This window comes from Gouania willdenowi, chromosome 3, assembly GCF_900634775.1.
Source record: "Gouania willdenowi chromosome 3, fGouWil2.1, whole genome shotgun sequence".
Classification (NCBI taxonomy): domain Eukaryota; kingdom Metazoa; phylum Chordata; class Actinopteri; order Blenniiformes; family Gobiesocidae; genus Gouania; species Gouania willdenowi.
This window is the reverse complement of record NC_041046.1, coordinates 14,161,794-14,176,294: the sequence shown is the minus strand read 5'-3', so window position 1 is coordinate 14,176,294 and position 14,501 is coordinate 14,161,794. Positions and strand designations below refer to the sequence as shown.

The window sequence follows — 14,501 nt, the reverse complement described above, 5'->3', positions numbered from 1 at the left end:
GAATGCGTCGCTGGTTAACCTGGTGAATCCAGGAACGCCGGCGTGAAAGAAAAGCGCTTCAGACGCAGATATGAAGCGAATATGAGGAACACGTGTTTTGATCCTGTAGCTTTTGCGCGGCGCTCGCGTCTCGAAAATTTGTGCCGCGTCTGGTGTGAACGTAGCATTACACCATCACTGACGCTGTTTTATATTGTATAGGTTTTTTTTTTTTTTTTTTTAAATAATTAGTAGAATAAATAACAATATTAGGTCACACTGCTTTGTTATTGGGTGCTTTGCAAAAATACTGTATATTACACTTTTAATTAAAAGGCTTATTTTCACCCAAAAATTCTCTGCTCGCCACCAGGAAGTTTAAAAGAAAAAAAAGGCTTTGTAAACATAAAATATTATTTTTTTAATTTACTCAACACAACAAGTGAGACGTAGACAACACTGCATGTTAAGTCCGACATGTCACTTTTAGAGAAAACAGGCAGACTTTTTCAGTTGGTTTTTCCCAGTGTTTCACCTCATTGACCCTTTGAATGCATGGAGCGCTCCCATTGTACAAGTCTCTCTCTGTTGTGTTTTTATCTGGCATCTACTCTGCATTAGCAATGCACAGAGCACATTTGTATTCTGAAACGCAAAAACTCTTTGACGTCTCCCAACCAACAAATTAGTGCTCGCCTTGACTTCCAATGGGAGTGAAACAAAACAGAGAAAGAAAAAAAGAAAATGTGAAATCTAAACGTGTACTGCAGGCTCCACTTGGAGATTGTGAGAAAGAAAAAGCAGAAAGTGCAGCATTTTAACAAATACATGAGACTTTCAGAACAGCTACATGTGTTTGTGTGAGAACGTGGAGACGTGGACAAAGTGTGTTGTGAGAACGTGGAGACGTGGACAAAGTGTGTTGGGAGAACAAGCCCGATCTTACTGATGTTACTAACCAGAAGTTTCTACGCTACCAAGAAGATTTCACACTTTGTTTTTTTTGTTAGAACAACACACAGTTTGGATGAGGACTGGTGTTTGCTGCCTTAATGTGCTTTAGAAAGCTCCCCTCTTTTACGCTGATTAAGAATAGCAGGACTCCTGTTTTCTAAAGGTAAATGAGGTGAGCGGCGTCCTCCCGTCAGTCTTTGCGATGGTGCATTTTGTCGGCCGAGCAAAGCCTCCCGACTGTGTTCCTCTTCCTCCCAAAGCGGGGGAGTCGGTCGTTGTAATACTTCATCACCAGTGCTAAGCCTTGGAATACTGGGGAAGCTACATCAGACTACATGAAGAACACCACACTGGAAACTAATGCACAGTAATGCACAGTGCAAATAGGCTGTAACGCCACCCTTCTCTCTCTCTCTCCTCTGACTGGTAGAAACAGGCAGATATGAAGGAGGAGGTGAAGCCCACACAGCACAACGTTACAGGCAGGGAGCTGCTCATCTTTGCTTTAAACAGTCGGTGGTCCTCCCCCACCCTGCCACCCCACTCCTCCTCCTGGTCCAGGTGGGGGTTGGTGGCTGAAGGACAGGGTGTAAAGGAGGAGCAGGTTCTACTTGTACAGGCTCATGGTTGGGCTCTGGTACATGCACATGTAGGCGTCACACAGCAGGCGCCGAGCCTGGCCCTGGATGCTCTTAGGGTCCAGAGCGTGAAGCTCCTCAGGGGTCATTTTCAGGTACGCTTCCACCTCTGGGCACGGAGACACCTGTGGGATGTTGAAGCCATTCTGCCCTCCTGTGAACACACACACACACACACACACACAGAGTCAGATTTACAGAACTCATTCACCCCCCCCCCCCCCCCCCCAACCTTTTGTTTAAATACTACATTTTGCTCAGAATACTGTGAATCAACAACCACAGAGCATAATGATGGAGTGAACGAGTGATAACACATATTTCAAAGAATCTCATTTTGGAAATAAACAGTATTTAGTGTCTCCTGAAAATATTTATTTCTAGTTTTTATCATTTCCTGTCACTCCCTCCTGATGTGGGACCAAGACTGATCGTTGCATTTTCAGTTTTTTATTATTCAGTATATTTTTCTCTTCTTTTGTGTGTTTTTGTTGTCATTTTTGTATGTTATTGGTATTATATAAAGTATTCTCTCTCAGTCTGTGTTTTTAGTGTTGTTTGGTTGTTTCTTATGTAATTTTGTATGTTTGTGTATTTTGTAGTGATCTTGTGTATTTTTCTGTCATTTAGTGTGTTTTTGTTTTGTGAGTTCCTGGTAATATTTAGTATAATTATCATGTTTAACTAAAAATAAACATCCTAAAACCCCATAATTTGTTCATTTTCTTTTGTTTATTTTCATCTCTCTCTCTCAAGTACCCCCTGTAGTGCCATTGCGTACCCCTAGGGGTATACGTACGCCCATTTGAGAAACACTGGTCTAAATTATAAAAACTATAGAAATCTATTAAGGAGCCAACTAAAATCAGCATTTTTCAACCTTGGGGTCAGGACCCCATGTGGGGTCGCCTGGAGTTTAAATGGAGTTGCTGGAAATTTCTAAATAAAATAGATTTTTGAAATTTTTGTTCTTTTTTTAAACACTAAAGCAACACAATCTCAAACAACTGTATTTCTATACTTTCACTTTGTGAAATATAAATCAAGTTAAACTAAAATGCAAGTAAAACAACTCTGAGTTCAAACATAATCAAAAACTAATTCTAGAAAAAAAAATGTCTGGGGTCGCCAGAAATTCTTGATATCAAAATGGGGTCAAAAAAGGTTGAGAACCACTGCATTAAATACTGTTTCTTACCACTTATTTACAAATGAGATTGTTTAAAATGTCACTCATTCATTCCATCATTATGATCTATAGTTGATTTTTCTATCAGTAAAAGGCTGTGGTCAGACAAAGGGGGGACTTGGTTTGAGAACCACTGGTTTAGAGCAGGGGTCACCAATCTGTCTGAAGCTCAGCTAATTCAAGGGTACTGATTCATCTGAAGGGCTACCAGTTTAATATACAAGTCATACATTTTTTACTGGTTCACTTTAATTAGAGGGCAAGATAATGATAGAAGATGAGTAGTAACTTCTAACTGTAAAACATCTAACATGTTTACAATTAATTTTTACTCATTTTAAAATGTACAATTTAACAATTTTGTATTATTTTACAAAAATCAACTTTGCGTTTGTTTTTATAAATATATTCCATCAGAATCCAAACACCAGAACTGCAGCATATTTAACAAAATCCTATTTGTGATACCTGAGCACATTTGACAAAAATTCTGTATTACTAACCATCTTTAAATGTTTATTTTCACGAAAAAATTCTGACAAGACAGGAGTATTATACTGCACTAAGGCTCTGACATTATTTACCTATCTGTATTTATCTTTGAAGTTTGAAACCTGGCAAGTAAATCTTTAGATGGAGCTCTCTGGTGACTAGAGCTGCTGTTAGAACAGGCCTGAGGGCCCCTCACATGGTCCATGTGGGTTAGCATGGGCCTGCGAGCACCATGTTGGTGACCCCTGATTTAGAGCACAGTTCTAATTAATTTGTTTCCCATAATGCACAGTCTTTTCTTATTTACTTTCAAAAAGCAATGAATGTAGAAATCAGTTTTTCAAGGTTATGGAAGAGAATGAGATTCTCACAACATAGTGTATGTTAAAGGATAGCATTTTATATTAAATATTTGCATCAGCTTTTCACACGTGTGATGGTAACATGTGGATACACATGGACTAATGCTTTCTGCCAGGTTTGACATTTCTATTTTTCTATTTCATATATCATAAGATCATAAATGAACCTGCATTCATTACAAAACTGTTTTTCTACTCCATGGCTCCTACAGCTACAGTCAAATTACATTTTTTAGGACTTTTTATTGCCATTTGAAATTAAATTTAGATTAACTTCACATTAAACTCAATTGGGAAAAATGCCACATCAATTACATAGGGTTATGGTACATTTTTCCCAGGGTCTAGCACAGACATGCAACTGGCGGCCCCCAAAGTAAACACACAAAATGTTAGTTAAAATACACAAAAAAAAAAAACAGACAAAAAATTAAAAAAAAACAAACAAAATCACTGCAAAAACACACATGATGATTACAGAAATAGCCAGAAATCTCTAAAACAACAAAAATAAATAGAAATCTTCAATTTCATGTTGTTGAAAGTTGCTAAGGAACGACGCACATCTGCAGTCCTGCAGAAACCACATCACTGTTTGGAAGTTGGTTCTGCTGTCGTGATTGCACGATGTTACATTAAATTATATATATTTTTAAAAACAAATGTAACCATTTATTTTTAAATATGAGACTAATTACAATGATAAAATCATACTTATTATGGTGTTAAAATACTTGAAAACTTGATTTAAGACATTTTAATGACAACTAAGGCTTTATTTTTAAATACATGAATGTAATACCTTTTAAGACGTTTTCTGTGGGAACCCTGCACTCTTACTACGTGCTACTGAGCAAAACTCAGTAAACCAATTAAAGCTCTTTTTCATTAAACATTGGTAGATATTTAAAACCTTTAAATAGTCAGAAAAGTGATTGAGATGCAGGGTGGTGTTATGGAACTAGACATTTACAACCTCCTGGGTTTTAAATACGCAGCAGCGTTGATACGAACACTTGAGAAGCCACCCACCATCACGGTCGGCCATGCTGTCGAAGAAGAGCCAGGCTGAGTCTGCACTGCCGTACTTGACGAAGGCCACGTAATGACTGGTTTCTATGCAGAGCACGGCGAACAGCTCCATCCTCTGGCGGGGGTAGCTGCCCTGCCGTCCCGCCCGGTCCTGGAGCTCTTTGGGGACGGACAGTTTGCCGTGTCGGTGGGCTTTTCTCCTCGGGTGGAGGTGAACCTACGGAACGAGCAGAAACACAACTACCATGATGTTCCCATTGTAGGGACACAAATACAAACACTAAGTTGTTTAATGTTTTATAAGAGATGCATAGAAAAAGAAAGCAGGTCTACATGTAAAGTCTTACAGCAGTGACTTTGTGTTACACGTTTTACTCCTAAATTCCACACCAACACCAACATGTAGGATTCCTTTGGATCTGCTGCCCCCCAGTGGACACTCCATATATAGACGCTTTACAGCCTATTGCCTAGTTTCTCACAGTGGGGTACGGGTACCCCCAGGGGTACGCAAATTGTCATATGGGGTACATGAATAAAAAAATATAAATCAATCAGCATTGCCACAAATTACATTAGCCGATGTAAGACTACCCATGGTTACAGATTATTATTATTATTATTATTATTATTACATATGATTCCTCAACAGGATAGGTCAAATTCAGAGACAAATTTCACTGTAGGGCTACATTGTATATGACATTACATCAGTGGTTTGTGACTCCACTTTAATATCACATATTTTTGGTGAGACTTTTTTTTCTTTCTAGAATTAGCTTTTGATAATGTTTGTTGTTGCCAGGATTATGTGCACACAGTGACAAGATGCTCCAGCTCAGACATTTTTATTCTGCATTTTGCATGAACTAAACTTAGATTTGAGAAAATGAAAGTATAGAATACAGTTGTTTAAGACTGTGTCTGTGATGTTAAAATTTGAAAAAGAATAATTAAAACATTTTAATTATTTTCATTCATTTTTATTCAGTATTTGTTTTTTTTATTATTATAAATTATTAGACATTTCAGGGGACCCCATTTGAATTACAAGCGACCACACATGGGGTCATGACCCCAAGGTTGAAAAAAACTGCATTTCATTATTATATTTTTGAAGTGCGCAGAAGTAGGGGGTACATGGTTTAAGATTGACTGTCTGAAGGGGTACGGGGAAGTGTGGGAACCACCGCGGCCTATTGTTTACCTGTGTGTTGCACTTCTCACAGAACTGTTTAATCTTCCCAGCTGTGATATCGCCGTCATCATAACAGTCTCTGCACTCATAGAGAGCCAGGCCTCCACAGATACGGCACTCCCTCGGAGCTAAACCACGGATAGAAAACAAAAGACCAACAGTGAGCAGTGATGATGGACACTAGTGCTGTACGATTATGGCCAAAATGTTAATCCCAATTATTTGGATCAATATTGTACTCACGATTATAAATTTTGTTCGGGAAAATGTGTATTTCTCTTTAACTGCTTATTAACAAACAATATGTGAACAGTTTAGAGTGCAAAACAAAAGCTTTAAACAAGATTAATGATAAATACTAAAATGTATCCAATAATTAAAAATTGACTATGGTCTAAATATATAAATACACTGTTACAGACTCATAGTGGAACTCTATGAAAACAATTACAGCGTATAAAGAAAAATTAAGAACATCAGGCTTAAACCAACAGGTTTTGGGCAATAACAATATTTACTGATTTGAGTGTAATTAATACTACTATTAGATACATTTTTCTTAATAAAAACCAGTAAAAAGGCAGGGCTGCAGGTTGGTGTGAAGTGTTGCTTGCTTGTTATTACAGGGTTTCTACAGCTTTAGTCAAATTAAATTTAAGACTTTTTATTGCCATTTGAAATAAAATTAAAGACCAACTTCACTGTAAACATGAGGTAAAAAATGCCACATCAATAAATAGAGTTTGGGTACTTTTTTTTTTTTTACTAGTGTCTAGTGCAGACGTGCAACTGGCGGCCCTCAAAGTAAACACACAAAAATACACAAAATAAAAGTAAAACACACACACAAAAAAAAAAAAACAGAGTGAAAGAATTAAAATCACTCCAAAAACACAAGATGACTACAAAAAGTCAGAAAACTATAAAAAAAAATGTTGACATATATATATATATATATATCATGAATTAAAACCATTGAGAAAAATCTACGTTGGACAGGCAATTTTCATTAAATTTACATGTTCCCGTGTTGTATATACATTTTTTAAAAAAAAGAAGAAAATTACCATTTATTTTGAAATGTGAGACTAATCACAACCATAAAATCATACTTTTTGTGTTAAAATGTAAGACTTCTGAAACATTGATATAAGACATTTTAATGACAATTACGGCCTTGTTTTTAGATTTGTGAATTTAATGCCTTTTAAGACTTTTTAAGGATCCGCAGGAACCCTGTTTTAAGGTAGCTTAACGAAGCCCCTGGTGGTTGGATGACTACTGAATGTTCCTGGTTTGATATGCAATGGAAAAATCGCGGACGATCAGGTAAATTTAATAATTAAGGCCAAAATCGTAATCGCGATTAAAATATGATAAATTGTGTAGCCCAAACGGACGCTGCTCTGAATCAACACAGACTATGGAGGGAACAACTAATCACTCACTGTCTTCAAGAAGATCTGTGATGTCCAACTCCAAGGAGGGGAAAATCTTGTTGAACATTTTGAAGTCTTTGCCAAAACGAGGCATTTGAATGATAAGGCAGGAGGGTGCCTGGAGGCGGGGCAGAGGAAGTGATGTCACCAACAAAGCAGCAGCGAATCAGGGATGGAGGAGTATACAACACATGAACTCAGAGAAACTGATTTAAGCATCTGCTAAAAGATGAGTGACATGCAATAAAATAGAGAGCTTCAACACATCAGAGGGATGTGACCAGTGGTGGACAGCAGGTTGGGCTCAATAATAAATGTAATCGTGTCATTGATAATTAACTACACGTAATTAGAATTGTAATTTAAAAAATCTGTTGCGGTAATAATCGTAATTCAATTATAATTGAGTTCAGATAATTTACTTTGAAATTGCCATGTAAATTCAATAAAAATGGTCAATTACAATTTAACGCCAAACTGGGGAACTGTGTTACAGTTCTACACATAAAAATAAAATATGTTTCATATCAAGCTTTCCCACATTTAACCATTAAACAAAATTAAAACCTACATTTTAATTGATTAGGAAGCCTATTTCCAATAGATAGAAAATAAATTAGATGACATAAATGTTTTTAGTGTATTTTACAGCTGATTTAGGACCTGTTATCATAAGAGATGCTAACAGAAAGCTAACACGAGGAAGGCTAACTTTTATCAGCTTATTTATTTCAGGCTCAGTAATTGTGATTAATTGTAATTAAACTTTAGTAATTGAAAATGTAATTGTAATTTACTTTGAGGATAAAAAACTAATTGTAATTTATTTGTAAGTCGGAAAAATACTGGTCACTGTAATCAAAATTGAATTGTAATTGAACATGGGTAATTGAAAACGTAATTGTAACTGAAAAATGTAATTGAGCCCAACCCTGGTGGACAGTACCAAAGTAAATTTACTTACTGTAAGTATTAAATGTATTGCCTTTGGGGAATACTTTTTATTTTCACTTCACTACATTTGAAAGACAAATATTGTACTTTTTACTCAACTACATTCCTATGGATGCCCTCAGATAATTATTGCACTTATAAGAATTATGTTTGAAATGTTGAATTACTATAAATACTGAAGTAATTTGTTCTTCAAAAACTTCAGGATGTTCACTTAATATTTTGACTGAGCTACTTTTACTTTCACAGTATTTTTTGACAAGAAGTATTTGTACTTTCACTCAAGTAATGAAGGTGAGTACTTTGTCCACCTGTGACTAAACAATAAAATTACTTTTATTTCATCCCTACTGCTTTAGCACTGGATATCTACGTTTCACATATGCACTGGTCTTCCCTGGTGGACTCGGCCACGGTGGGCCCCCACCGGTTGGTGGCCCGCTTCCTAAAAGGGGCCTTAAGGCTCCGGCCTCTAAAGATTCAGAGGGCCCCGGCATGGGACCTGCCCTTGGTACGTGAGGCGCTGGGTCGACATCCCTTCGAGCTCTTGGCACAAGTGGAGCTAAAGTGGGTGTCGGTGAAAACCGCATTTCTCTGCTTCAACCGCCATTGTCTCGGCTAAGCGGGTTGGGGAGCTACATGCCCTTTCAGTGGATGACACATGTTTGAGGTGGCACCCTGAAGGGGGTGGGGTCACATTGTGGCAGAACATGGCCTTTCTCCTGAAGGTGTTGTCACCCTTGTATGTTAATCAGCCAATCCGGTTGGCACGCTTGGTACCAGCGTCAGAAGGGATGTCAGAGCTGCTGTGTCCAGTTCAGGCTCTGGAGATTTACATTAACGCTACATCAAGCATTTGCCGATGCGAGCAGCTGTTCGTCTGCTACGGCGGCCCTAGACAGGGCAGGGCCTTGTCAAAACAGAGGCTATCCCACTGGGTGGTGGACACCATTACACATGCCTACACGGCCAGTGCTCTCCCTCCACCATCTAGGTTGAGATGTCACTCATCGAGGAGTGTATCTACTTCATGGGCTTCCCTGAAGGGAGTACCCACTGAAGCGGTTTGTGCTGCAGCCTCGTGGACCTTACCCAGCACCTTTACCAGATTCTACAGGGTCAACATGGAGACGCCGCCTCCTTTGGGAGCGGTCTTGGCCATCAATCCCTCAGCATCCACTATGTGAGGTAGGTGTCTGGATTCCTCATGTCACTGTTGCCATTGCTCATCCAGTGCTAAAGCACCGCCTCTAGCGGTCAGTAGGGATGAAATAGAACAAAAGCTACGTCCGTAACTACGGTTCTATGAATCCCTGATGATTCAGTCACTCGGAATCACTGTGGTTTTGCAAGAAGATTCCTGAGGAAAAAATCCACCGGTGACACCGGAACTTATAAACCCCGGGGCGTCACTCGGGGGTCACAGGTGACTCTGTTGGTACTGCATAGGTGCTCGACCAGTGCATTTGTGAGGCGTAGATATCCAGTGCTAAAGCACCGCCTCTGGCAGTCATCCAGGATTCATAGAATCGTAGTTACGTACGTAACTTTCGTTAATAATCAAAAATGCACAAAACGTTGTGGGAAAAACCTCATTCAATGTTGAGTGTTTTTAAAGGGATCCTCTACTGTTTTTACAAATGTGGCCTAAAACGTTTAAAATGTCCTTATTAGAATCTATGCCTAACAAAATGCATTATTTTGCACCATATTTGATTTATTAACTTTTAAAACTAGGACTACTTTACCCTGTGCACTGCTATGTTGAAATGACGTTGTTGGTGACATGATTAGCCCCTTTTAGTCCATTGAGTTCTATGGGAGGTGAAGCATTCAGGATCATTTAGCAGCTTATTCAGTCAAAATGACAACATGTGCTGCTTTGGGTTGCTCTAACAATCAGTAAAAAAAAAAAAGTCTTTGTAAACCTTTTTTATTTACTGAGAAATGATAAATTAAAACCGTGACCAAAAGAAATCTGTGGCCACAGGGGGCAAAAGAGGTTTACATCGACTTTTTTTTTTTTTAAGTTTTACTGATTTTTAGAGCAATCCAAAGTAGCACAAGTTATAGTCATTTTAACTGAATAAGCTGCTAAATGATCCTAAATGCTTCACCTCCCATAGAACTCAATGGACTAAAAGGGGCTAATCACGTCACCAACGTCATTTCAACATAGCAGTGCACAGGGTAAAGCAGTCCCAGTTTTAAAAGTTAATAAAACGAATATGGTGCAAAGTCATGTGTTCTGTTAGGAGGATCCCTTTAAAACTCTTTCCCAAAAGTTTTTTTAATTTGCCTTTTATTTTTCCCAGAAGTCTCTGTGAGAGAGTGGCGTGGTCTTTTATGTCATGGCCAGTGTCAGATTTTACCTTTGTGATACATTAGAAGTGATCAGTGTCATAACTTTAGTAAGTGTAAGGTTTACAGTTTACTAATAATGTTAAATTACAGAATAAATTAATCAATCTGAAAGACTAAAATGCGTAGAAGAAGAACATAAAATCAACATGCTCACTAACATTTGAAGAGGCCTGTAAATCTATTAAAATAATTGAATAATTGAACAAAATAAACCTCTGCAAACTTGAGGTCACTGTTGATGAAAGACCACTCGAGGAGCTGCTGGATGGTGGGCACCCCCACTTTGTCCTTCTTGTCCATGAAGATTTGGTAAAAATAACAGTCCTGGACCTTCTGACCTGCTGACCTGCAAAACATGAAGCAGCCATCAATTTTTCTTTCTCCACTTTACATCCTGCACTCTCTGCTAAACAGCACACCGAAAAGGACATCAGTGCTATGTGACTCTTACTAAGATGTGGACCACATATGGGAAACAAATGGCCCGGGGGCCCACATACAGCCCTTGGTCTATTAATGTGGGCCCCCCCAAAAACAAATCCTCTAAAAAGTCCAATACAATTTGTAAATGCAGAAAATATCAACTTAACTACACAGAGTAACAACAAAAAACACACAAAACATTCTAAAAACACACAAAATGACAACAAAGACATACAAAACAACAAATCCAAAATGACTCCAAACACACAAAATTACAGCAAAAATTTCCAAAATGGCAGAAAATTGCAACAGATGACAAGAACACACAAAAAAAGACAACAAACAAGGACAAAACCCTTTGTTCTTTCCAGTGTTAATGCTCAGATTGGTCATGATTTTAAATGCTGACATGAATGTTGATAATGATCACATTTTTATGGCCTCTGCTGTGATAGAAGTTGAGAGTCTTCTTTAATTTGACTGAATTTTAAGATCTTGATGAACGGCATCCTATTAAAGTTGTTTGTTATAGTTTCAATAAGTTAAATAAATAAGTTCTAAAAACATTTACTGTACTTTTACTTGTTTTGTTTTTATAATGATGATATTAGAACACAATCCCAATCTTTTACCAAATACAACTTTGGACCTAAGAAATACACTGACAATAAACAACTTGTCTGATAAAAACCATTATCTAAACTCTATGTTGTCCATTGATGTTCTAATGAGAGTAAATGCTTTAACCTCTTAAGCTCCAGCCACTTTTCTCCAAAAATCTCATACCCATAACAAATAACATTTTTCTACGCTTCTACATGACCTACATGGCTATTTTTTGTTTGAATTATGACCCTTAGTGGTTACAGATGATGTGAAATATTGGAAAAATATGATACTGAAAGACAATAAATCATGTTTTAAATAAATCTTTAGTCTGCCCAAAAACCTAGAGATTTACATCGATTATAAAGCCAATTCTCAGTAGGGAAGGCTACAAAAAGCAAAAATAATTGAACTAATGTATGGACATCAACTGCAGAATGTTTGGTGATAATAAACATTACACCAAAGACACATGTTTTAGAACAAAAAAGTTTATGGAAAAGCCTACTTTGCAACAACTGTGCCAAAGTTTTCCACAAGTTTGGAAAAAAATGTATAAATGTAATATGTCAGTCAAATTGATTCCAATCATTGTTAGTCTTATGTTTGACCACTAGATGTAGCAATTTGGCTTGAAATAAACATCTATTTTTATTCAGGTCTCTGCTGTGCCATGCGTAATGCTATTTTTGGTTCCACTCTTTCATTCCGTTACGCATTGGTGTTATTCAGCACTGCTTTGACCAATCAGAATGCTTTACACATCATTGGAAAAATCAAAGCCTGTTGAAATTTGTGATATCAAACACTATGGGAGTGGGCTTTACCCCTGGCCAATCGGAGGCTGGGTAAAGGAGGGACCAGCCATTTTATGCAAGAGAATGTGGGATTTAATTCATTCGTTACATATTTAAACCCGTGAGAGCCACGGAAGCTGGAGCTGCCCCCGCGGGCGGGTCCGTTGGGGCTGAAGAGGCAAAATGTTGTGTTAAAGCTCTATAATGATTGTTTACAATGCCTACAGGAGCTTTTTTTCAAAGTGTCCCTCACCTCAGCCTTAGCAGTGGATCCACTCTCAGTATGTGATGGAACAGAATGTTTAGGAATTCTTCAGGATCTACGATAAACATGAAAAAAAACAGGTTACCTAAAGATATATTCCTGCACAAAGTCCAGGTTCTCTATACATTAAACATACCTTTACAATGAAAAAGAAATTTACATTCTTGTGTCTGTGCAAAAACAAAAGGCTCTAACACTAACAGAGAAACCTGTCATTAATACTGCAGCGACTCAGAATAATGATCATTCCTACGACAGATGATGACGGCTGTCTTACCTTTTTCTTCAGAGGTGAACCCAGAAGCAGCTTCTACCTTCTCCAGGATCCTCCTTAACTTCATCACTTTAGTAGCACAAACGTACCCGTGTCTGAAGGCCAAGATGAAACATTAATATCTAGCTTTAAGTCTTCCAGCGTTCTCTGTATTAAACAACCAACAATGCTCTGCTTTGGTCTGATCTAATGTGAGGTTTTGATATCAATGACACCATACAATATTCATTCCAATGATTAGCTTTACAAAAACACTTCAATACTAAATTAAACTTCATACCCTATGACAGTGGCTCCCAAACTGGGGTGCATGTACCCCTAGGGGTATTTGAACACCTCTCAGGAGGTACACATTAACATTTGTCAGTTTATTTTTTAACATTATAGATTTTTTTTACATGCACACAGACTTTTTTTTCATCCATCAACAATCATTTGTGGCTCAACTCTTTAAAATACACCAAAAGGTGAATTCAACTTCTAAAATGAGCAAAATGTCAGAAATAAATGAATAAAAAGGCTTGAATTCAAGGTTAATGTTGGACAAAACACAGGAAAGAGTTTAGACAAGCCTGCAGACACAAATAAATAATGTATAACATGAGCTAAGGGGAACATGGGGCAATAAAGTTTGGGAAACACTGCCCAATAATTTTAGGTACGAGGTTAAATTTTACACTTTACCTTAAAGCATATTAAAGCATTACAAAAGTTGGTCATTTTTAAAGATGATCTACAAATTTATTTTTACTCATTTGAAACTAATATCAAAATTGTCTTTATGACCACTATATAGTAGTTTAAAGAGAAAGTAAACCCCAAACCAACTTTTTTCTGCTGAATATATGTGTATTTGGGTATTAAGTAGAGCTGTTGATTGATCCTAGTCCCACTCTTCACATTTTAGTAAAAATATTTTTATTTTGTGTATTTAGCTGTAAAATGTCCGGTATACTGGCTACTAAGGGTTGAACGCCAGTTATTACAACTGAATTTTTCTATTGGTTGAACGGAAAGCTTTTGAAACCCTTGCGTCATCACTAACTGTTGGCCCCGCCTCTCATAACAGGGTTATTTTATTAACCACAACAATAAAATAGTGCTGATGGAGCCATTATCTACCACTCGGAAACGTCACCCATCCTCTCCTGCATCTCCACCTTCTCATCCTCCTCACCACCAGCTCCTGTCTGTGCTAAAGGCTCCACCTGTATGGCTCCGGACCACCATGGTTGTGACTGTTGGGAGGAGACTCTGGAGGCGAAAAGTTCTCCACCTCAAATGACCTCTCTGTAGCAAAAGTGTCCGCACTGTCGGACTCGCTCATGTTTAGCTCGTTAGCTAGCAGTTGTGATGGCGGAGAGGCGGGGGCGGTTAATGGAAGTAGCTTTGTCTTACTTAACATTTAAAAAAAATAACATGCAAAGTTTTTTGTTTTTTTTCAACCTAAAATTTCCTTTTTTTCCCTAAAGATTTAAACAACAATCCAAATATAGATTATTTATGAAACTTTGCTTTATACTTACACTTATGAG

The 14,501-nt window shown here is 37.7% G+C and overlaps 1 protein-coding gene across 3 annotated transcripts in view; it reads right to left on the bottom strand.

The window, feature by feature from the left end:
- Positions 1 to 379: 379 nt before the first annotated feature.
- The window catches only part of cyld (cylindromatosis (turban tumor syndrome)), a 41,550-nt gene continuing 27,428 nt past the window's right edge, over positions 380 to 14,501 (bottom strand). For all 3 annotated transcript variants that reach the window (XM_028438205.1, XM_028438215.1, XM_028438226.1), the window contains 7 exons: positions 12,970 to 13,061; positions 12,681 to 12,747; positions 10,815 to 10,947; positions 7,293 to 7,401; positions 5,854 to 5,972; positions 4,647 to 4,863; positions 380 to 1,725 (listed from right to left, as the gene is read on the bottom strand). In XM_028438205.1, coding sequence (XP_028294006.1) covers positions 1,541 to 1,725; positions 4,647 to 4,863; positions 5,854 to 5,972; positions 7,293 to 7,401; positions 10,815 to 10,947; positions 12,681 to 12,747; positions 12,970 to 13,061 — 922 coding nt within the window. In that variant the 3' untranslated portion in view covers positions 380 to 1,540. The remainder of the gene's footprint in view (positions 1,726 to 4,646; positions 4,864 to 5,853; positions 5,973 to 7,292; positions 7,402 to 10,814; positions 10,948 to 12,680; positions 12,748 to 12,969; positions 13,062 to 14,501) is intronic.